This window comes from Gigantopelta aegis, chromosome 1 (genome assembly GCF_016097555.1).
Source record: "Gigantopelta aegis isolate Gae_Host chromosome 1, Gae_host_genome, whole genome shotgun sequence".
Taxonomy (NCBI): Eukaryota; Metazoa; Mollusca; class Gastropoda; order Neomphalida; family Peltospiridae; genus Gigantopelta; species Gigantopelta aegis.
Window position 1 is genome coordinate 32,734,549 of NC_054699.1, and position 26,457 is coordinate 32,761,005.

The 26,457-nt window shown below is 35.6% G+C and overlaps 1 protein-coding gene across 1 annotated transcript in view; it reads left to right on the forward strand.

The window, feature by feature from the left end:
• The window catches only part of LOC121376370, a 63,513-nt gene extending 39,441 nt beyond the window's left edge, over positions 1-24,072 (forward strand). Inside the window, exons 19-26 of the mRNA XM_041504256.1 lie at positions 4,864-5,087; positions 7,465-7,577; positions 9,118-9,185; positions 14,902-15,134; positions 17,122-17,237; positions 18,068-18,129; positions 19,949-20,211; positions 23,568-24,072. Coding sequence (XP_041360190.1) covers positions 4,864-5,087; positions 7,465-7,577; positions 9,118-9,185; positions 14,902-15,134; positions 17,122-17,237; positions 18,068-18,129; positions 19,949-20,211; positions 23,568-23,749 — 1,261 coding nt within the window. The 3' untranslated portion in view covers positions 23,750-24,072. The remainder of the gene's footprint in view (positions 1-4,863; positions 5,088-7,464; positions 7,578-9,117; positions 9,186-14,901; positions 15,135-17,121; positions 17,238-18,067; positions 18,130-19,948; positions 20,212-23,567) is intronic.
• The last annotated feature ends 2,385 nt before the right edge of the window (positions 24,073-26,457 follow it).

The window sequence follows — 26,457 nt, forward strand, 5'->3', positions numbered from 1 at the left end:
GTGCTTTAACCTCAATCGGATACAAGCACAGACATAGGTACAGACAAGACTGAACCCTCCCCTGCTAAACGTTCTGCACTTTCGTGCTTATATCCAATTAAGGTTCAAGCACGCATACACCTCAGCTATCCGGGCTGTCTTTCCAGGACAGTGGATTTGTTGTTAGTTGGTCAGTGGTTTGTGAGAGAGAAGAGGGTGTAGCGGCCTTACACCTACCCATTGAGCCCTTAAGAACTCGCTCAGGGTCGGAGCCGGTACCGGGCTACGAACCTGTACCTACCAGCCTCTAGTCCGATGGCTTAACCACCGCACCACCCTCCCCTGCTAAACGTTCTGCACACGCGCATCATTAAGATATTATATTAGCATATCTCCTGCGATATCAAATTCAAATTCTTTATTACTTTAAGTTTTAACAACTTATCAGCATTATACAAACATAAACATAAAATAAATAAATAATGTACAAGATAATGGTGGAGAGTGGTTGACCTTATTGAATACATAATATATACATACATACACACGCACGCACGCACACACGCACATACACATACACACACACATACACATACACACACACATACACACACACACACACACACACATATATATATATATATATATATATATATATATATATATATATATATATATATATATATATATATATATATTACCCCAGCGGTCACTCATAACAGGAAAAATATTTTCCATATTTTCTCAGTGAGAAATATTCTGCATTGGTTTAACGAACAATACTATTGGACAATTTGACGCTTACAAACCAATGACTTTGTCGGTACTAAATATGACGTCATTACGATTTGATAAACCCAAAACGACGTCATGTAGTTTAAAGCGTTTACGGGTCTCTGTTTTTGGTGTTAAATTAATAACAAAATGTCATTTCAATGCAATTCATTATAGAGTTTGAAGCAGAATAAAGAGAACTTGTGGGGTTTTTTAATTATTTATGAACGTGATTAAATTACAACATTATAGTAATTCTCAGAACAGTGCGTATTTAGTGGTTTACATCATTTCTATACAGGTTGGCCTTCGTGCATGTGTGTGGAAAATAAAGGTTTTTAGAAAAAAAATAGCTGAGGTAATAAATACAATAACAAACTCGGTTCCAGTTATTATCAAGTTTATGTCCCTCGTGAAATAATTTTCATTTGTCACTCGCTAAAGCTCGTGACAACTGGAAATTATTTCGCTCGGGACATAAATTTGATAATAACTGGTAACTCGTTTATTATCCTCTCTCTCTCTCTCTCTCTCTCTCTCTCTCTCTCTCTCTCTCTCTCTCTCTCTCTCTATATATATATATATATATATATATATATATATATATATAACTAATTCAAAATATCAGTTTTACTAATTAATATATTATTTGGCTATATGTCATTATTAAGCATATGCCAGAGGTAAAGTATACATTTATGCTACCAGGTGCAGGTTCTGTATTGTACAGCGTTAAACAATTTATTCCAATAATTTATTTCTTACATTATTTGCTCGTACTAAATATTTCCCGAGGTTATTAAGTTCTTTAATATTGCCAGTACTTAGAAGTTGAATAAGTTTAAAAACGCTTGGATATCAGACTGAAATAGCCTAATTACTAATAGCAGTGCGATCCGTTTGATGTGTGTTATCAGACTCGTCATCAAAAGCACACCGCCCGGGTATTACAATGCAGTTGTATGGTTTAACGAACAATACTATTGGACAATTTGACGCTTACAAACCAATGACTTTGTCGGTACTAAATATGACGTCATTACGATTTGATAAACCCAAAACGACGTCATGTAGTTTAAAGAGTTTGCGTTTACGGGTCTCTGTTTTTGGTGTTAAATTAATAACAAAATGTCATTTCAATGCAATTCATTATAGAGTTTGAAGCAGAATAAAGAGAACTTGTGGGGTTTTTTAATTATCTATGAACGTGATTAAATTACAACATTATAGTAATTCTCAGAACAGTGCGTATTTAGTGGTTTACATCATTTCTATACAGGTTGGCCTTCGTGCATGTGTGTGGAAAATAAAGGTTTTTAGAAAAAAAATAGCTGAGGTAATAAATACAATAACAAACTCGGTTCCAGTTATTATCAAGTTTATGTCCCTCGTGAAATAATTTTCATTTGTCACTCGCTAAAGCTCGTGACAACTGGAAATTATTTCACTCGGGACATAAATTTGATAATAACTGATAACTCGTTTATTATCCTCTCTCTCTCTCTCTCTCTCTCTCTCTCTCTCTCTCTCTCTCTCTCTCTCTCTCTCTCTCTCTCTCTATATATATATATATATATATATAACTAATTCAAAATATCAGTTTTACTAATTAATATATTATTTGGCTATATGTCATTATTAAGCATATGCCAGAGGTAAAGTATACATTTATGCTACCAGGTGCAGGTTCTGTATTGTACAGCGTTAAACAATTTATTCCAATAATTTATTTCTTACATTATTTGCTCGTACTAAATATTTCCCGAGGTTATTAAGTTCTTTAATATTGCCAGTACTTAGAAGTTGAATAAGTTTAAAAACACTTGGATATCAGACTGAAATAGCCTAATTACTAATAGCAGTGCGATCCGTTTGATGTGTGTTATCAGACTCGTCATCAAAAGCACACCGCCCGGGTATTACAATGCAGTTATGTCATCTTCCATGACTGTCTAGACCCGCAGTACTCATTATTCTAACTTGAGGCAGAAAAGGGTGTGACACAACAGAAGGGTGTATGTCCTGATGGGCAAATTGTCTATTAATCTTAAATAATTTTTAAAGATACGAGCTATTTTCAAATCGAAAGAGATTGCTGAATAACATTATTTCAAATGTGGTAATTTTGTACCCCAAACCATGGTTTACGGCAATGGATAATGCTAAAATATACTTAGTAACACCCATACAATTGAAATAAATCAAAATGAATCATTTATGGCTGTCAAATAATTATTTATTGCACGAAACTCCAGTATCGTCATTTTAGCCTTTTGGCAGCCAATCGAAAACCATAAATGGGCTTTGCTGAGTAAACGTACTTAACCTGGAGGTGTTACAGCAACGTTTTCTGACGGTGTTGGCATATAGAACAAGAAAATTAGAGTTAACTCTATAAAAGTCATGTACACGAACTACACCTCCCTCCCTCCCTCCCTCCCCCCCCCCCCCACCCACCCCACCTCCACCCCCGAGCCAGGGCTATTTAGGTAAAAAAATGGGATATAGCAAAAATAATATTATCCATGAATTTATCACGGGTATCGACGACTAGAACTAGTTACAGTTATCTGTCTACTCTCCATTTTTGTGTATGTCTTAAATTAAAGTTAAAATTAAAATTTATCAATTTTAAATTAAAATGTTTTTATCGTCGTCGATTTGTCTCTCGGCAAAACCATCCACCGTCACTTCAGGCAAAACTGGTTATCAGAGGCGCATCTAGGGGGAGGGGGTCAGGGGCCCGGGGCCCGGGGCCCGGGGCCCGGAGCCCCTAACTTTTGCGACAGTTATAATTTCATTATATATATATATATATTTTTTTTAATTTTACGATCCCATTCCAAACCTCCCCCAGAGTTCCCTTGGCATTCTGCCTTGTGTCATTAGATTTTCTGTATCCGCCGCTGGTAAGGGCAGGACGTAATCCAGTGGTAAAGCGTTCGCTTGATGCGCGGTCGGTTTGGGATCGATCCCCGTCAGTGGGCCCATTGGACTATTTCTCGCTCCAGCCAGTGCACCACGACTGATATATCAAAGGCCGTGGTATGTGTTATCCTGTCTGTGGGATGGTGCATATAAAAGATCCCTTGCTGCTAATCGAAAAGAGTAGCCAATGAAGTGGTGACAGCGGGTTTCCTCTCTCTATATCTGTGTGGTCCTTAACCATATGCTCGACACCATATAACTGTAATTAAAATGTGTTGAGTGCGTCGTTAAATAAAACATTGCCATCCACCACTGGATATAACTAATCCTCTTCTCTTCTCTTTTTTGTTTGTATACTAGTATTTTGCTTCTCAAACTTGATGAGTAACGGGTGGGGGGGGGGGGGGGGGGGGGGGGGGAACTACTTTTTATACACAAATGAAACACTATACAAATTAGACCCTAAGATGTGTATGCTGTTTTTTGGAGTAAAAAAAAATTCAGATTCTAAGAGGGGCAACTCTCTCTCTCTCTCTCTCTGTCTCTCTCAGTCTCTCTCGCTCTCTCTCTCTCTCTCTCTCTCTCTCTCTCTCTCTCTCTCTCGCTCTCTCTCTCTCTCTCTCTCTCTCTCTCTCTCTCTCTCTCTCTCTCTCTCTCTCTCTCTCTCTCTCTCTCTCTCTTTAAACATCGAAATAGCCACATGTTAAGACACTAACAACCCTAACTTAAAACGTTTAACATGATCTCACGTAACATTAAAGGGACATTCCTGAGTTTTCTTCAATTTTTAAGATGTTATCGACTGTAATTATATATTTTCTACATAAAATGTTAGTGGCTGTATATTAAACTTGTTTCTGATATTTGTACTGCGTTAAATTTCATTTTATTTCCTAAAATATACTTGTTTCGTACGTACGAAATTATTTGAAGACAAAATCCAGTTTGGGCTTCTTACAAATATTTAGACGACCAGAAACACATTGAATATACAGAGACTGATATTCTAAACAAGAAAATATATTTAATATCCAAGTTTAATCGTAGAAATATTTTATTTTTCGGAAACATCTTACAATACAGCAAACTCAGGAATGTCCTTTTAAGTCAGATATCAACAATCATAGTTAAAAACTTTACAATGATCTCACGTATCACTAACCACATGCCTCTTCGTTCCAGGCCCGAGCCTCTGCGCGTGTACTTCAGCCTGGTGTTCAGCGACCAACAGGCGGACGAGACGAGCCAGAGGGTGGAGGCTCTCCTCGTGGAGGTGGCCGACAGGGAGAACTTCTACGACATGGTGGCGCTGCAGGTGGGCGACCTCGTCATCGCCGTCGAGAACTTCACCGTGCATCACAACGGCACTCTCAACATCAGCGTCACCACGCCGGCTGTTAAATATGGTGAGCATGTTAAATGACTGGGTGCATATGCGTCAGCGGGTGGATGGGGGGGGGGGGAGAGAGGGGCGGCGAGTTGAGCCTAGCATTAAAAGCCCCCTGCTCTAAGGATTTTTTATTTTTTAAATATATTTTCCGAGCGAGTATGACAGGACACCCTATAGTTAGTTCAATCACCCTACAACAATGTTTTTAGTAAATAATTTCATTTTGGTTTGACGTACGAAGATAAGTAAAAGTGTTTGGAAAATTGAAAAAAAAAGCCAACTATTTTTTGATGTAATTTACACGCACCTGTGATGAAAGTTAATAATGACACTACGTCGGGATTCAAATGGAGTATGGGGTGGGGTGGGCAGTGCCGGATTTATAAGGGGGCAAAGGGGGCAATTACCTCGCCCCCCCCCCCTGCAAGAGGCTTCCACCCCAGACTAAGGACTTCCTTTATAAAAAAAAAACCATGTAATAATTATAAAATTAGTTCATTTTTTATTTTTCATGTAATTTAATTGGTATGATGAGGTCCCCCCGAACCTGAACACCCCCCCCCCCCCCCCCCCCCCGCGAGCGCTTTACCACTGTGCTACGTCAACGCCTCCATATTAAATGAATATAGGGGACAATATTTCAAAATCTTCTGTAACCGGAAGTTGGTTCACGTGTTTTTTTACCTGGATAAAGCTGGGTTTATACTTTTGACGCCGTCACCCGCTGTGATACGCTAGTATACGGCCGCAGCCGGTGGCTGCCGGCGTTCGCTAGCACATAGGTTTATACTTTAAACGTCAGCGAGCACTCTCCGTAAAACGGCGCATATCGGCATAAACATTTCCATTCCAATTGCGTTGAACTTTCAAGATGTGCGCTTGTAAACGCCGGCAATTCAACCAATCAGAAGTAGCCACGTCATTCCACAACACATATAATAGTGAGTTTTACTCGTTTACTCGGTTTACTGATTCTCTGATTGGTTTTTTTCCCGTCCCAACCATTGCTCCAGAACTGGACAAAGGCCGTGGTATGTTTTATCCTGTTTTTGGGATGATGCATATAAAATATCCCTTGCTACTAATAAAAAAATGTAGCGGGTTTCCTCTAAAACTGTGTCAGAATGACCATTATGTTTGACGTCCAATAGCCGATGATTAAACAGTCAATGTGCTAAGTGGCGTCGTTAAACAAACTTTACTTTTAAGTATAACTGTTGCATTAGCATGTATGTCAGCCATCGTATCATCTGGTAAAATCGTAAAATTAAAATATCTACGTGGAGCCTTGAAAATAGGTTTGCGTCTGCAAGCGTTGATTTACACTTGGGACAATCCGCGATCATGTCTGCCGGCAATCGCCAGCTGATGCCAAGCGTATGCTTCCGTATTGTGGCGGGTGACGGCCTCAAAAGTATAAACTCAGCTTAAGCGATTGTTTGTTTACGTTAATTATATTTGCAAAACCAGTGAGTTTCCCAATCCCAACACACCTGTAGTATAATTTTGTGCTCTAACTACATTCAAAATGTATTTTAATCTTACAAATTTATTTTGCCATGCGATCGTATATTTTTACTTCAGTTTTTGGAAAACATGAATATAACAGTTTGCCGCGTAACTCACTGATCGTTTGCGTTAATTTGAAGTTGCGTAACATGCACGCGAACGGAACGATGGGTGAAAGTAAATAAAGACACTGCATTAGGTTTAGTTACGGGTCCAAAAAAAAATCCGAAACAAACAATCATAGAATTTGCAAATGCCTCTGTTTTAGGCCTGGAAACTCATGGACTTTTAGATGTATTACAGGAACAAATGAAACCTGTTTGATAGTTTCCCCCTATATTTCGTGCATTTTAACTACAAGTCCGTAATTTCATGGGTTGTTTGTAGATTATGAATAGTACTTTGTTGAGACAGATTCATTTTTGAATCAAATACCAAACCATACATGAGAGTTTTATAAGTAGATATGACTCGAACGGAGTCGGAGGAAACGACAGTAATTGGCGTAGCCGTGGGGTGGGGGAATCGCTTTTGTTTCCTGCCACCTTTTATATGTGCTTGGCGCTACATAGCACGACTTATAGGCAGAGTAGTTGCCACTATGATTATAAAAAAAATAATAATAATAATAAAAATAAATAAATCAGGGCCCGTTCCACGAAGCATAAGGTAGCTATACACTTAAGGTGATCTTAGGGCTAGGATCGCTTTGTGGAACATGGCTCAGTAATGGGCTTTAGTTGCAGTATTTCCTAAATAGTTCATAATCTCAAGTGAATGCCACCATCTTATTATTAAAAGAAAATATTCAATACTTTAATTTTTTAAATAATGATGTCATGTTTTTGTCAATTCTGTAATGTTCCTTTATGTATCATTTCCAGATGCCATTTTGTACAACTACACGTTTTACATCTACGAACGTAACTTCACTGACGAATTGCAAGATGAGTCTTCACAGATTTATAGAACAGTGACCGACAGCTTCTGTCTGGGTGTAAGTGTTGATAAAACTATAATCATAGTGGTTAAAGGGACATACCCTAGTTTTTAAACACTAAGGCATATTGTTTACTATTATAGCCGTGTTTGATAACTGAAATCATACTTTTCTTGGATTTTATGGTTTAGATTATCAATTTCCGTACATTCGAAGTGTTTTTAGACATCCTGGTGTTTTTAATATCACAAAATGCATTTCTCATATTTTTAAAAACGCACGTGCGTCTGAGAAGTAATAGTTATGGAGTCGAGTTTTTAATCTATTTTTTAGGGTATTTCACCATTTCAAAGTCACAGACTCATGTTTCACTCAATTGTAACTTTATCCAGATGTGTTACAGGTTTGTAGATTAACTAAACTTAGTGTTAGTTTCCACGGGTTGAAACTAGGGTATGTCCCTTTAACTAAACTTAGTGTTAGTTTCCACGGGTTGAAACTAGGGTATGCCCCTTTAAATTACGACAGTATGGCTGCAGTTGTGTAAAGATTCCTAAATTAAAGGAACTACTACTATACATATATGACATAAGAATTGCCTGCGGTATCCTTCTTGTGATAAATTCTGATTTATAAATTTACAAATACATCTATATATATAGGCCTGTTGGGCTATTTCTTGTTCCAGCCAGTGCCCCACTACTGGTATATCAACGGCCGTGGTATGTGCCATCCTGTTTGTGGGATGGTGCATATAAAAGATCCCTTGCTACTAATCGAAAAAATGTAGCGGGTTTCCTCTCTATGACTGTCAAAATGACGATATGTTTGACATCCAATAGCCGATGATTAATACATCAATGTACTCTAGTGGTGTCGTTAAACAAAACAAACAAACAGTATATACATAGACCCAGTCGATATGCTTTCTGTGTCCGTATGGATAACACTGTAGAGTGTGGACTCGAATATTTAATGACGTCAAACGCATGCAGTTTCTATGGCGTTGCCATGACGTTAAAGTTTCAGACTCTGTCAGAGTCTTCAATCTAGACTCTTCTAAAGGTTTTAAAGGCTGTTAGTCGGACATATCGTACAATGGCTGTGTACTAACGATAGTACCTTTAATTTTTGATAACGATTTAAAAGGAAAACATACCATTTGTTAACGGGACAGTCCTGAGTTTGCATCCATTGTAAGATGTTTGAGATAACAGTTTTGTTGGCGACTACTATTTCATACTAAATATATATTTTTTGTTTGGAATACCAGTGTCTGTATATCGAATGCGTTTGCGGTCGTATAGTAATGTTTGTAGCACTCAGTTTTTACTTTAATTCGTGATATATATTTTTTTGGGAGGTAAAATCCGGTTTGGGCTACTACAAGCATTAGGACAACAACAAACACCTTGTAAATACAGAGACTGATATTTTAAATAAGAAATGTATTTAATTTGTATGTTACGTCATCAAAAAGGCTCTATTGGTCGGAAACATTTTACAGTGATTGTAAACTCAGGACTGTCCCTTATTCATCGCAAGAACATGTATATGCATGTCGGTTTTTTTATATAAAAATGTTTTCATTTTCCAGATCAAGAACTACTACATGGCGAGTTATTTAAATGAACGATATTTTAGCTGCAACGTCAAAAGTTTTGGGTAAGTTGTAGTTAAACAACTGTAATATCGAGCAGTTTATTTTTTGTCTGATTTAAATGGCTTTGAAAGGTGCTCTAAAATGTAAAGATATTCACCTTCCAGAATAAGAAATTATTTTTATTTTGTTTCAGGAAATATTTATTAAATGAAATAATTTATAAATGTAAAAAGACTCTCTGTAGGTAAAATATGTTTGTTCAACACTAACCAACCCCCCCCCCCCCCAAAAAAAAAAAAAAAAAAAAAAAAACCCGGTCATATTGTTGATAATGGTTATATTATTATCACTGAGTTAATTGTCCACTTTTTAAGCTTTTCTCTAAATTTCTGTTCAGATAAGAATCATTTTGACATGGATATCCCGAAATAAAGGCCACATTGACGTGAACAACCCTGCTTAATATCTAGCTTAGTCATTTGGTGAACTCTGTAACTTGAGATTGTTAATGTAATACCTGTAACGTGCAACCCACACGAACATGCAGGTTTCCCAAAAGAGATTGCTGGAGGCGCACAATATATCAATGTGTGCTTTCTTTAAACCATTAAACCACTTCATTAAAATGTTGCGAGAGGGAAGATTAATTCGATACACGATCGTTCATAGGTCGAACTGTCCATGTACAGGTTCCTTCAATTTATGCATTTTAATATACGATGATATGAAAGCAAATGCATTGGTGAATAATATATATTTTGTGAAACCAACATGTCAAGAAATACTGTCGTTTTAGTAGAACTCTAGAATTGCTCTGAATGAGACTTATTTACCAGGTTCCTTCAATTTATGTATTTTAATACACGATGAGATTATAGCAAATGCATTGGTGGATAAAATATTAAAACACTCTTTTCATAAATAAATTAACAAGAAACGAAATACTGTCCTTTTAGCAAAAGTCTAGAATTGTTTTGAATGAGACTTATTTTCCAGGTTCCTTCCATTTATGCTTTTTAATATACGATGAGATGATAGTAAATGCATTGGTGAATAAAATATTGAAACAAATAAATTTACAAGAGGACCATCATGTCACGAAATACTGTCCTTTTATTAGATGTCTAGACTCTGTCTGAATGAGTTTATTTTATGGTGGGGTTTTTTTACCTGAGTTTTATTAAGTGTTTACTTTAGACTCTTTATTTTCATTCATATCAATTAATATGTCAGAGAGACCAGGGTGTTTTACTTTCCATTTACCTAGTGTTTGTATGTATTCCTACATTGTATGTATTGCTACATTGTACGTATTCCTACATTGTATGTATTCCTACATTGTATGTATTACTACATTGTATGTATTACTACATTGTATGTATTCCTACATTGTATGTATTCCTACATTGTATGTATTCCTACATTGTATGTATTGCTACATTGTACGTATTCCTACATTGTATGTATTCCTACATTGTATGTATTGCTACATTGTATGTATTGCTACATTGTATGTATTGCTACATTGTATGTATTGCTACATTGTATGTATTGCTACATTGTATGTATTACTACATTGTATGTATTACTACATTGTATGTATTCCTACATTGTATGTATTCCTACATTGTATGTATTCCTACATTGTATGTATTCCTACATTGTACGTATTCCTACATTGTACGTATTCCTACATTGTACGTATTCCTACATTGTACGTATTCCTACATTGTACGTATTCCTACATTGTACGTATTCCTACATTGTACGTATTCCTACATTGTACGTATTCCTACATTGTACGTATTCCTACATTGTACGTATTCCTACATTGTACGTATTCCTACATTGTACGTATTCCTACATTGTACGTATTCCTACATTGTACGTATTGCTACATTGTACGTATTGCTACATTGTATGTATTGCTACATTGTACGTATTCCTACATTGTACGTATTCCTACATTGTATGTATTCCTACATTGTATGTATTGCTACATTGTATGTATTCCTACATTGTACGTATTCCTACATTGTATGTATTCCTACATTGTACGTATTGCTACATTGTATGTATTGCTACATTGTACGTATTACTACATTGTACGTATTACTACATTGTACGTATTACTACATTGTACGTATTCCTACATTGTACGTATTACTACATTGTACGTATTCCTACATTGTACGTATTCCTACATTGTACGTATTACTACATTGTACGTATTACTACATTGTATGTATTCCTACATTGTACGTATTACTACATTGTACGTATTACTACATTGTATGTATTACTACATTGTACGTATTCCTACATTGTACGTATTACTACATTGTATGTATTCCTACATTGTACGTATTCCTACATTGTATGTATTACTACATTGTATGTATTCCTACATTGTACGTATTCCTACATTGTACGTATTACTACATTGTACGTATTACTACATTGTACGTATTACTACATTGTATGTATTACTACATTGTATGTATTACTACATTGTATGTATTCCTACATTGTACGTATTCCTACATTGTATGTATTGCTACATTGTATGTATTGCTACATTGTATGTATTCCTACATTGTACGTATTGCTACATTGTATGTATTGCTACATTGTACGTATTACTACATTGTATGTATTGCTACATTGTACGTATTGCTACATTGTACGTATTGCTACATTGTATGTATTCCTACATTGTATGTATTCCTACATTGTATGTATTGCTACATTGTATGTATTGCTACATTGTATGTATTGCTACATTGTATGTATTGCTACATTGTACGTATTGCTACATTGTATGTATTGCTACATTGTACGTATTACTACATTGTATGTATTACTACATTGTATGTATTCCTACATTGTATGTATTCCTACATTGTATGTATTCCTACATTGTATGTATTCCTACATTGTACGTATTCCTACATTGTACGTATTCCTACAATGTATGTATTCCTACATTGTATGTATTCCTACATTGTATGTATTGCTACATTGTACGTATTCCTACATTGTACGTATTCCTACATTGTATGTATTGCTACATTGTACGTATTCCTACATTGTACGTATTCCTACATTGTACGTATTCCTACATTGTACGTATTCCTACATTGTACGTATTCCTACATTGTACGTATTCCTACATTGTATGTATTCCTACATTGTATGTATTCCTACATTGTATGTATTGCTACATTGTATGTATTCCTACATTGTACGTATTCCTACATTGTATGTATTCCTACATTGTAAGTATTCCTACATTGTATGTATTCCTACATTGTATGTATTCCTACATTGTATGTATTCCTACATTGTACGTATTCCTACATTGTATGTATTCCTACATTGTATGTATTCCTACATTGTACGTATTCCTACATTGTATGTATTCCTACATTGTATGTATTCCTACATTGTACGTATTCCTACATTGTATGTATTCCTACATTGTATGTATTCCTACATTGTACGTATTCCTACATTGTACGTATTCCTACATTGTATGTATTCCTACATTGTATGTATTCCTACATTGTATGTATTCCTACATTGTACGTATTCCTACATTGTATGTATTGCTACATTGTACGTATTCCTACATTGTATGTATTCCTACATTGTATGTATTCCTACATTGTATGTATTGCTACATTGTACGTATTCCTACATTGTATGTATTGCTACATTGTACGTATTCCTACATTGTATGTATTCCTACATTGTATGTATTCCTACATTGTACGTATCCTGTACGTATTCCTACATTGTATGTATACTGTAAGTATTCCTACATTGTATGTATTCCTACATTGTATGTATTCCTACATTGTACGTATTCCTACATTGTATGTATTCCTACATTGTATGTATTACTACATTGTATGTATTCCTACATTGTATGTATTGTTACATTGTACGTATTCCTACATTGTATGTATTCCTACATTGTATGTATTACTACATTGTATGTATTCCTACATTGTATGTATTCCTACATTGTACGTATTCCTACATTGTACGTATTCCTACATTGTATGTATTCCTACATTGTATGTATTCCTACATTGTATGTATTGCTACATTGTATGTATTACTACATTGTACGTATTCCTACATTGTATGTATTACTACATTGTATGTATTACTACATTGTACGTATTCCTACATTGTATGTATTACTACATTGTACGTATTCCTACATTGTATGTATTACTACATTGTATGTATTACTACATTGTATGTATTCCTACATTGTATGTATTCCTACATTGTATGTATTCCTACATTGTATGTATTCCTACATTGTATGTATTCCTACATTGTATGTATTCCTACATTGTACGTATTCCTACATTGTATGTATTACTACATTGTATGTATTGCTACATTGTACGTATTCCTACATTGTATGTATTACTACATTGTATGTATTCCTACATTGTATGTATTCCTACATTGTACGTATTCCTACATTGTACGTATTCCTACATTGTATGTATTCCTACATTGTATGTATTGCTACATTGTATGTATTGCTACATTGTATGTATTGCTACATTGTACGTATTACTACATTGTACGTATTACTACATTGTATGTATTACTACATTGTATGTATTACTACATTGTATGTATTCCTACATTGTACGTATTACTACATTGTACGTATTACTACATTGTATGTATTACTACATTGTATGTATTACTACATTGTACGTATTACTACATTGTACGTATTCCTACATTGTACGTATTCCTACATTGTACGTATTACTACATTGTATGTATTACTACATTGTACGTATTACTACATTGTACGTATTCCTACATTGTACGTATTCCTACATTGTATGTATTACTACATTGTATGTATTACTACATTGTATGTATTACTACATTGTACGTATTCCTACATTGTATGTATTCCTACATTGTATGTATTACTACATTGTACGTATTCCTACATTGTATGTATTACTACATTGTACGTATTACTACATTGTATGTATTACTACATTGTATGTATTTGTGTACGGTTGTTGTTTGGTAATATACTAGTATTAACCAATACTTGTGTAATATTTTGAATGTGCCAGTCCAAAAATAAAATTATTATTATTGTTGTTGTTGTTGTTGTTGTTGTTGTCGTCATCACCATCAGCATCATCATCATCAGCATCATAAATAATAATAATAATTATTATTATTATTATTATTATTATTATTTATAAAATAGAGACATTTAATATAATTCGAAACGGCCGCAATGTGTTAATTATAAAGTCTAAAATTCAGAATTCATAATACCAAAATTCAAACATCGGTTGCCTCTGGACAATAGAGTTATTAGAACAGCCGTAAGACCTAAAATAAGGCTAATATGTAATAACCCATTTAATAACATAATACAGACAGTTCATTCAGGTGTAGATTTTCATATATAATCATACAGTCACGATGTGTTAATTATAAACATCCCTGTCGGTGGGCTCATTGAGCTATTTCTCCTTCCAGTCAGAGTACCATGACTGGTATTTGAAAGGCCGTGGTATGTGCTATCCTGTCTGTGGGATGGTACATATAAAAGATTCCTTGCTACTAATAGAAAAATGTAGCGGGTTTCCTATCTATGACTATGTCCTAATGGCCATATATTTGATATCCCATAGTCGATTATTACTAAATCAATGTGCTCTAGTGGTATCGTTAAACAAAACAAACTTTTTTCTTCATTTTTAACTTCAGAAATCGACTGAATCCGTACATGAATGTGGACGTGGTCTTTGACGGAACCTACGACTACGGGTCGTCGATAGTGTTCGACGTCGTCAACGTCTCCGCCCCAGCGTTCAACGTCGGCGGCATTAGAATGATACGTGTGGGCAGTCTGCTGGTGTACGCAAAGCATCCTGGGACGGGTATACTGATACGATGGAGTGACGTCACCACGTCAGCGCCACCTGTTACAGAATTTCCAGGTTTGTTGTTCTTTCTCAGCCATTACTAATGAGAAGATCAAACCATAGCTCGAAATTCCCAAATTCATTTCTCCCCTTCCCTGTTTTTGTTTTAGGGTTGTTGTTTTGTTTTTGTTTTTTGTGTGTGTGTGTGTGGGGGGGGGTATTTGTTTTTTTAATCCCACATCCCTCTTTCCTTTCTCTCCTTTGACTTCCATCTCATTTCTTCCTGATTTGGCATCTCCTCGCAACTTCTGTCGCTGTCCACCTCCACATCCCAGTCCTTGTTTCTCCAACCGCGACAGGTGCTTGTCTCACGAGGCCATTCGTGCCACACACATGCCATTTCCCATCAGCTTTTAGCTGTAGACTTAGTCTGGCCACTTCGAAGAGTGTTCGGTGGTTACTTCTGGCGTTGCGAAGAGGCACTTGTAACGACCTGCTATACTCCCCTACCACCGGCGGTCGTTAGTTAGTGACGAGGGTCAGACCAGCTTAATTAGTAGCTGAGGACGAGGATGTCATCCCCTTCCCTGTATTGGTCAGAATTATCTGATGACGTTAGTGGATTGTGTCCACGACAGGCGTTCTGGAACAGTTCTCTGATGGAGGCATGCCAAACGTTACAAACCCACCCCCACCCAAAATGTATTTGGACATTGTTCGAGCATGTGGATAAATAATATTTAGACACTGAGATCAAGATCTGATTTGTTTTGACGTGTATTCGCCATTTAAAGTATGTGTTAGCTTTACATCTTTAAAGGGACATTCCTGTGTTTTCTGCAATTTTTACAATATACAGCCACTAATATATCATGCACAAAAATATATTTGATATGTAATTACAATCATTAAAAAGTCTCTGTTAGTCGATAACATCTTTAAAATTGCAGAAAACTCAGGAATGTCCCTTTAATACAAAGTCCTGTATGTTAATTCGATTGTTTGTTGGTAATATTCATGATATTTGTGATTGTAATTGTAACGAATTATTGGATTTTATTGTACGGATGTTCATTGTAAGTAATTATTTAAATTGATCCAACAGTTTGGTACATGGTTGTTATGTTTAAATATTGAGATATACAGTTTCATACAAATGGTATACATCGTGAAAAATACCTTTGAAAAGTGTTGCATTTATTAGCATTTATCAATATTAAAGGAGCATAATTAACTAAACTCTCGCAACTTTTGCGATCACACAGTGCCATGCAAAAACCCTGGAAAAGATGATGCGATGTTACTTAAGAGAGTTTAAGCGAGCTTTGTGAATAAGGCCACTGGTTATTTCAGTTATGCAATCACTATATGCTGTCAATCACTATAGGTAGTACTAAACTAAATAGCTTCCGGCTGGGTCAAAGCTCGAGGTGCACCCGAACTTTTGATAGAGCAGTTAATACCAGAAGTCCTGTGATTGGTGATAAATGCAATTTTATTTCAACTACTGCCACTGTGTCAGGTAGTCATGTGTTTGAAACATGTATGGGGTACTTGTAAAAACAAAATGTACTCAAATCGTGTGCGGAATGAGGGTAGTCATAGACGCTACCCGTTATCTCTGAAATGAGCAGCTTGACCCCCATTTGTTTTCATTAACTTTAAGTGTGAAGGGTATATGTCGATTGATACGCAGCAGGTAGGAGTTTTAGCCACATACGTTACTATTGTCGTCTATGAGATTTGATTTGGTGGTACACACCCTATAATACTTGTTTCGTCAGTCGAATACCCTCAGTGGACCATTTGCTGATTGGGCTTTTCCCGTCCCAGCCAATGTCCCACGATTGGTATAAAAAAGGTCGTGGTATATGCTGTCCTGCCTGTGCGAAAGTACATATAGAAGATCCCTCGCTACTAATGGACAAATGTATCAGGTTTTCTCTAAGACTGTATGTCGGAATTACAAATTTGTTGACATCAAGTTGCTGACGATGGTAAAAAGTAATGTGCGCTCCAGTGGTGTCGTTACACAAAACAAACTTTACCTTTGTTATTTCAGTTCTGTACACACAGTTCGATGTGTCTGTCGTGGTACTGAATCTGACCTACAGCTGGGAGCTGGGTGATCGCACGTCTTCTCGCTTCAGAGTGATCGCTTCAGACTTCTGTCAACAGGTACGAATACAATGTGAAGTTTATACTGAAGGAACAAAATAAGGTAACAATGGTATGGAGACCAAAGTTAATAGACTTCTGTCAACAGGTACGAATACAATGTGATGTTTATACTGCGAAAACGAAATAAGGTAACACATGGTATGGAGACCAACTTTAATAGACTTCTGCCAACAGATACGAATACAATGTGAAGTTTATACTGAGAAGTAGGTAACACGTTGTATGGAGACCAAAGTTGATAGACGTCTGTTAACAGGTACGAATACAATGTGATGTTTATACATAGCGAGAAATCAGCTAACACATGATATGGAGACCAAATTCAATAGACGTCTGTTAATAGGTACAGGGTGATGTTTATACTGAGGAACGAACTTTAGGTAAAACAAACTGGAGACCACATTTAATAGACTTCTGCCTACGGGTACGAATACATTGTGAAGTTTATACTGAGTGAAAAAAATAAGGTAACTCTTGGTATGGAGACCAAATTTAATTGACTATTTCTGTATAAAATACAAAGATGTCAAGTGGATTGAATGTCAGTGTCAAGGTGAAACATATTTCTAAGGTCTGGCTTCATAAATAATTATAGATTACATTTCTATTATTAACTGTACAAACTCATCTATACTTTGGCATTTTACAAATGTCTCCTGTAATGAATCTTCAGACCAGATTCTTGTCGATAATCATTATTTTCCCTAAATATAAACCAAATAGAGCCAAATACACACAAATGCATATTAGGAGTATTGTAATAGTCTCATATTTAGTTATTGTTACACTACTGGTTTTCAGGGAATGTTACTATTATATTTTTACAGATGGACGTAATATTTTCGCCCAAGTTCCCCAATTATTTTGGCTGTGTTGTCCAAGCATTTACGTGAGTATCCAGTTTTATGCCTATTAAAAGGACATTCCTGAGTTTACTGCAATTTTTAAGATGTTATCGACTAACAGAGACTGTTTAACGATAGTAATTATATATCAAATATATTTTCTGCATAAAATATTAGTGGCTGTATATTAAACGTGTTTCTGATCGTTCTAATATTTGTACTAGGTTAATTTCATTTTATTTCCTAAAATATATATTTTTACGTACGAAATTATTTGAAGACAAAATCCAGTTTGGGCTTCCTACAAATATTAAGACGACCAGAAACACATTGAATATTCACTGATATTCTAAACAAGAAAATATATGTAATATGTAAGGTTAATCGTAGAAATATTTTATTAGTCGGAAACATCTTACAATGCAGCAAACTCGGGAATGTTCCTTTAAGCAAACAAAAATTATGTTACATTAGCAGCAACCCCTGCAGTTGCCTATGGAAATCGGCAATGCCGTAGAGCTTTTAATTATCCACATTTGTTTTCCACAGCATGTTATTTTTAGGTGTTTTTTTACTGTAGTACATTTTCTTAATTGCAAAGGCTGTAGTAATTAAAATATATTGCTCAATTCTTGAAGTTGTTTGGATATTTCAACACGCATGTGGACCACTGAAGTAACTTGTAAATGTTACTTGTGTATGTCTGCTATTAACATAATATCACGACTGGTATCCATATTGTTCAATACGTATATTATTAAACCCTGACCATGAAATATATATACTGATGGAAATAAATAAAAGATCACACAGATAGCAACAAGAAATATTGACTGCATCAAAAATCAATTCATATTGTCAGAAGTTGACTGGGAACATAGGCCGGACATTCAACACATGCAATCCCACATTACAACTTGGTATGAAATACAGACATTACTACGCTAGTAGTGAATTAAATTGGTCTACAATTCGATGTGTTCCAAAGAAAGAAAGAAAGAAAGAAATGTTTTATTTAACGACTCACTCAACACATTTTATTTACGGTTATATGGCGTCAGACATATGGTTAAGGACCACACAGATTTTGAGAGGAAACCCGCTGTCGCCATTACATGGGCTACTCTTCCGATTGGCAGCAAGGGATCTTTTATTTGCGCTTCCCACAGGCAGGATAGCACAAACCATGGCCTTTGTTGAACCAGTTATGGATCACTGGTCGGTGCAAGTGGTTTACACCTACCCATTGAGCCTTGCGGAGCACTCACTCAGGGTTTGGAGTCGGTATCTGGATTAAAAATCCCATGCCTCGACTGGGATTCGAACCCAGTACCTACCAGCCTGTAGACCGATGGCCTGCCACGACGCCACCGAGGCCGGTCTCGATGTGTTCCCTTATTTCTTTCCATCAGTATATATCTGATGATTTCTTTTAAAAATAAAAGGTTTACAGAACAGAACATTGCACAGAACCAGATTATTGTGTTACCTGTTGATGGATGATTTTTCACTTTAAACAACAATTTACTTTTAAAATGGTACATGATATAAAATGTAATGTAACATTACGCTACATCATTAGGAAGCAACTCAACATCTACTGATCCATCATCTTATTCTATTGCTGCATGTAAACTTTGCTATGGTGAGTTTTAGTTGTTGTTTTTGTTGTTGTTAAGTTTGTTTGGGATTTTTTGGGGGGCGGGGTTGTTGTCTTCCATTCACAAGCGTCTTAGTGCCTTTTTAAAGAGTTGATCCGTATGTCAGTTTGTCATTGGTCCACTAACTAAAATATTTTCTGTGACGCCTTTGGTTAAGATTTTTATGATTTTGTCACAACAGTATTTGATGTGGTTCATTTAGACCCAGCCTTGTTAGCATCGTGTACAGCCTGAGATTTCGAGGAATCCAGGACAGTAAGATGGAGAAACTTGTGAGCGGTCTCCTCTACGACAACGGCTGGAACTTCGTCGGCGGCAGCTTCGAGTTCGCGCTGGGACGACTCAAACTGGAGCCGACGTCCATCGAGATCAAGACCTACATCGTGAGAAACGGCGAGGTCATCACCCAGACGACAGTCCCGACAACTCCGGGAGCTGTGTCCACACCGGCTACAACACCAGCAGGTATGATACATTTACTACAGTGAAAAAAAGTGGTTGTGATTAATGACATCACCTATAATCCGTCCCATCCTTCTACAAAAGTGTTTTTTGTTAATAATGTCAGTTTCGTATAACCTAAGAAGAAAAGTAAATGTGTTTTGGAAATAACAAACAATTACTATTTGTGTGTGCAAGTTACAAAACAATCGGATCAGAAATAAATAATTTGTAGTACATTCTATAGTATCAAAAAAGGCGTTCCCTGTGGGACGGACTGTAGATGTCGGACATTTGATAATAATGATGTAGTCTTAGACAAAATCCAGTACATTTTTCCATAGGGAATTATTTATAAGCATGCGCGATCGATCTGGGATCGATTTCCGTCGGTGGGCCCATTGGGCTATTTCTCGTTCCATCCAGTTCTTCACAACTGGTGTAACAAAGGCCGTGTTATGTACTATCCTGTCTGTGGGATGGTGCACAGAAAAGAGTAGCCCATGAAATGACAACAGCCGGTTTCCTCTCTCAATATCTGTGTGGTCCTTAACCATATGTTCGACGCCATATAACCGTAAATAAAATGTGTGAAGTGCGTCGTTAAATAAAACATTTCCTTTCTTATTTATAAGCACAGGCAGGCCAGCACATACAATATTCTTTGATATACCAGTTATGGGGCACTGGTTGGAACTGGCAAACCAATCGTAGAATGGGTCCACCAAATGCTATATTAAGTTAAAGTTTGTTTTTATTAATTGACACCACTAGAGCACATTGATTTATTAATCATCGGCTCCACAAACTGGTCAGCACATACCACGACCTTTGATATGCCAGTTTTGGGGGCAATGGCTGTAGAGGGAAATCTCAATCAGAGAATGGGCCACCAATTGTTACAAAGAATACAATTACATAGTTGATTGTATTTAAAGCCGATCTTATAAAACGTAAGTCACATATTACAGATTTTTTGTTTCTGTTGTTGCATTATTATTATTTATTTATTTATTTTTTTTTGGGGGGGGGGGGTTGGGGCGGAGTGTTTGTTGTTGGGGTTTTTTTTTGTTTTTTTTTTAAATATCGCTCTAAACTACAATCTGAATGACAAAACAATTACTGCATGTATATTCAAAATCGTTTCTCAGTACAAGGGAGGATCAAAAGGATGTTTTGCCATGTTTCAAGCTGTGTCAGTGATATAATTCACCAAAATGGAAAACAAGCGCTTCCCCGGAATATATATTGAAAAAAGAATAATAATTGCTTCAGCGATTTGGGGGGGGGGGGGGGCTCGACCTCCGAACCCCACTGATCACGCACCTGGGGGGGAAAACTAATTTCCCACTGTACTGTTACATATTTAAGACTCTGGTGGCATATTGCTCTTGCAGGTCTTTCAGGCACATCAAAACTAAAATTACCTCTATCTACTTCTTTACAATTTGTGTTTTAATTTTTTTTTTTTTTTTTTTTTTTTTTTTTAACTTTTAAAAAAAAATCATAATCATACAGTTAATACAATAACTTTGCACAACAGATCCAATGTTTATAAATAAATATATGAATGTGAAATGTATACACAAAATACTAATAACAATATCAATACTAGTCCTGTCCTTAAACAGTCCTAAAAGCAGTATTCAAAATACAGAAAAAAAAAGAAAAAGAAAAAAGTCCACCCCCACAACATATGGACATTATAAATTTAAAAAATCTATACAGTCGGACCTCGTTATCTCGATCTATGTAAACTCATTATCCCAGGCTAGTTTCATCTCAGTCCACAGTTACCTCAAATCTTGGACCATTTTGTTCGTTCTCTTCAACATCGAGATACCAACGTTTGACTGCATATATATAATTAATCCTTGAATAAATTGTGACATATAGACCAGAATTTTACAAACTTATCATAATTGCAACAAGAGAGTGCCACGCTTTTTGTTACATTATAATATAGACTCAGCTCCTTTTGTATCCATGTAAAATCTGGGATGAGACACTTTAAATGACTTTTAAATATTAACTGTTTAGTTATTAATATAATAGCATTAATAGGATCATTGTTACTCGTTTTAAATCCCAAAATTATATTTTCTTTTGTAAAGTTCATTATTATACTAGTTTTTTGTTGCATCCAAAGCTTTAATTATTCCCAAATATGCCTAACGTCATTACATTCCCAACATAGGTGTATTAGTGTTCATATTTCATGTTTACAGGAGCAAAGAGGTGAATCAATATATCCTATGTTATGTAAAAACATATTTGTAGCCAATGTCCTATGAATAATCTTGTATTGAAACCATCTTAATTCTGTACTATCTGTGCAGCGAAAAGGTATTGTATTTACGGTTGTCCAATGATCGTCATCATCATATTTGAAGAAGAAAAAAAAATCCCATTTTAAATTAAATTTATATTTTAAAAATCTAGAATCCAATAAAATACTTTTTAAATGTTTACTGCTTTTACAACTTATCTTAAAGAGACATTCCCGAGTTTGCTGCAATTTTTAAGATGTTATCGACTAACAGAGACTTTTTGACGACTGTAATTACATATCAAATATATTTGTCTGCATAAAATATCAGTGGCTGTATATTAAACGTGTTTCTGATCGTTCTAATATTTGTACTAAGTTAAATTTCATTTTATTTCCTAAAAAGGATTTTTTCGTACGTACGAAATTATTTGAAGACTAAATTCAGTTCGGGCTTCTTACAAATATTAAGACGACTAGAAACACATTGAATATACAGACACTGATATTCTAAAACACAAAATATATTTAATATGTAAGTTTAATCGTAGAAATATTTTATTAGTCGGAAACATCTTACAATGCAGCAAACTCGGGAATGTCCCTTTAAGATTCGAATTATTATAGGGAAAAATAAGATTTTGCAACTTTCTTTTAATTTTTTTTTTTTTTTTAAATGTATTGCAATACTGCTTCACTGCACTTAAAAGACCATGGTATTTTAAAAAGTTGACATCAAGATTATAAATGTTTTTAAATTGTGGGAATGTAATAAATAATCCACTGTCATCTAATAAATCATTTATAAATCTAATTCCTATCTTGTGCCAACTGTCATAAAACACTGATTTATTATTTACTTTAATGTCATCATTAAACCATATATATTGAGACTGGACATCATTTTCACTAACAATTTTATTTTTACATTTTTTAAGATAGATGCACCAAGATAAAAGAGTATCTCTCCCAAAATTATTTTTTTATGGTTGGTAAAATATTTTCTTCTATATATTTGGAATCAAATTCCATAATATTTTCTAACATATTGACTTCACCAAAAATAAGAGATCTCCACTTTGAATCTATAATTTTTAATTATTTTGCCCAGGTTCTAACCCATGTCATCCAAACAAGAGTGGGTTTGTGCGACACCCGGTGGAGTGCGACTCGTTCTTCGTCTGCGACAGCGGAAGTGTGGTAAATAAGATGCAGTGTGGGAGCGGTCAAATCTTCAAGGGATTCATGTGTGGACCACGCCCTCCCGGGTTCATCTGTATACCGAGCAATTAAGATGTGTGTCCTAGGTCGGAGTTTATACAGATCAAGATGGGCTGTGTTGACACACATGACATTCGTCTACTTGAAGTCTTTCATACGGAGGAGGATACTCCAGTTTTACCATACTGAAAAAAACAAGGAGAAAAAACCCAGAAAGGAAATGTGAATGTTAATTTATTTTTTTTAATTTTATTCAAAATTATTCAACTTGATGTGTGTCCTAGGTCGGAGTTTATACAGATCAAGATGGGATGTTGACATACATGGCATTCGTCTACTAGAAATCTTTCAAACGGAGGAGAATACTCCAATTTTACCATACTGAAAAAAAAGAAGAAAAGAAACGAGAATATTAATTTAATTTTTTTATTAATTCAAAATTATTAAGCTTGAATCCCATTAATTTTTTATTATTAAAATTATCAGTGTTTTGTGAATAATTTTGCTCTGTTTGACGATCTATTTACAGATTTAATTTGATCATGGAATATAATGATATACATGTATATTAAAATAATCTCAGTTTCTTTTGTTGTCCAGTGTATAATAGTCGATCCGTCATAGAATGAATGAATGAATGTTTAACAACACCCCAGCACAAAAATACACACCAACTACTGGGTGTCACAGACCCGTCATAGATTACAACTTATCTTTTTGATCGAATTGAGATGAAATCATTAAAGGGTCGTACACCTCTTCGAATATATATATATATATATATATATATATATATATATATATATATATATATATATATATGTATGTATATGTATCTTGTTGTGAAACAATTTCAGTTGCCGACACAAGTTTTGCGAAGGCTTTACACACCATCAGAGACCAGAGTGAATTATTCAGCCGTTTAGAGGCTTTAATTTCTTATTATTCTCCCTCCAATTATCAATGTAGTGAACAAATTACAGTGGATCGGTTTAAGCAACGGGTCCACTGACGAGGATCGATCCTTCAACCTACCGAACCGCAGGTGGACTCTTTTGCTTCGTTACGTCCCACTCCCCACTATTATGACATGACTGATTTGTCGTCACTGTATACAAGACAGTCAGTAATATATATATTAATTTTATATATATATATAACTGCCACCAAAGGAACCAGGTCCGATGAGTAGGGTTGATCCTTTGACTTCTCGAACCGCAGGTGGACGCTTTTGCGCTAACTACGTCCCGTTTACCACTATTATGACGTCACTGTTGGTATGACACTGTATACAGTCAGTAAAATCTGTATTTAACTACCACTGGCACCCAAGGAACTTTCAAACCGTTACCTCTATGAGCAGGTGGTCTTTATATGCAGATTAAATACATACATTTGAAACGATGATGTATCTTTGGAGTGTCCGTTATAGACGTGTTGTTGTTATATAAAGGTGGACTTTATAACAAATTGGACTTCAGGGCTTGTTCACATGTGCGTTGCATATATTGTGTTAAACGTGGTATACCAATTATTTTATTCAACAGTACATATTTTACAGTGTAATATGGATCTGGTATCGCAGATTTAGACCGCTAGGTTGGCACTAATAATAAAACATTTAGGACAGGCATGTGTGAATGACATCTGGCATAGGGGGCACACGCTAGTGGAGGGGGGCAAAGTCTTCTGATGGGATAGCAAGCCAGATTTGTATCTATATTTATATAGAGTAGGACAAAAAGACATACATTTTCACCTTCGAGTGAGGTGGGGGAGCCAGACCTCTCCACTCCCGCCACAAACCCCCCCTCCTACCCCACCCCCACCCCCACCCCCGGTTCTTACGTGCCCTGTAGGATATTACAGTGAGGATTGATCCTAAGATCATGCCAAGCAAGGAATACAATATTTGAGTTGTGAGTATCTCTCTAGAAGGAGTAAGAAAACAAGGATAGAAAAAATCTCCGCAAAACCACCAATGTTAATGATGACACTTGTGGTTTTGAGTGGCGATATTTATGGGTGCGACATTTGCGGCAATCAGCTTTACAAGATTTGTGGTTGAGACCTTTGTGACATTCGTCCTAGGTGGCTGTGTTAGATTTGTTGATGACTACGACAGTTTGTGGGAGTGAAATTGCGACATGTGTTGTCGAAGTGACATTTGTAAATTTTGCGAACAGTGTGGGCACTACATGCTTTCAGTTAATGCAAGCATTGCGTGGTGTTGTTTTTTGTTTGTTCGTTTGTTTGTTTGCGTTTGATGTTAAAGTGATAGACCCTAGTTTTTAAACACTACGGCGTATTTTTCACTATTAGAACTGTTCTTGATACTTAGATTGTGTTTAGATTATCCATTTTCATACATCTGAAGTGTTTTTGGTCATATATATATATATATATATATATATATATATATATATATATATATATATATATATATATATATATATATATATATATATATATATATATATATATATATATATGAATGAGAAGTAAGGGTTATGGAGACGAACGTTAGTCTGTGTTTAAGGGCATTTCCCATTTCAACGCCACAGACTCTTGTTTAACTCTACTGTAACTTTTTTCAAAAGGTATTATACGTGTGTAGATCCACTAAACTTAGTGTCCATTTTACACGGGCTGAAACTAGGGTCTGCGACTTTAAATAAATAAGATAGGAAAGGAACCAGTCAAATTGTTAGCGAGTGTCCGTGACAAAAAGATGTGTACTGAACGCAGACCACAAATGATCTAGCGTATGTAATAGGCAT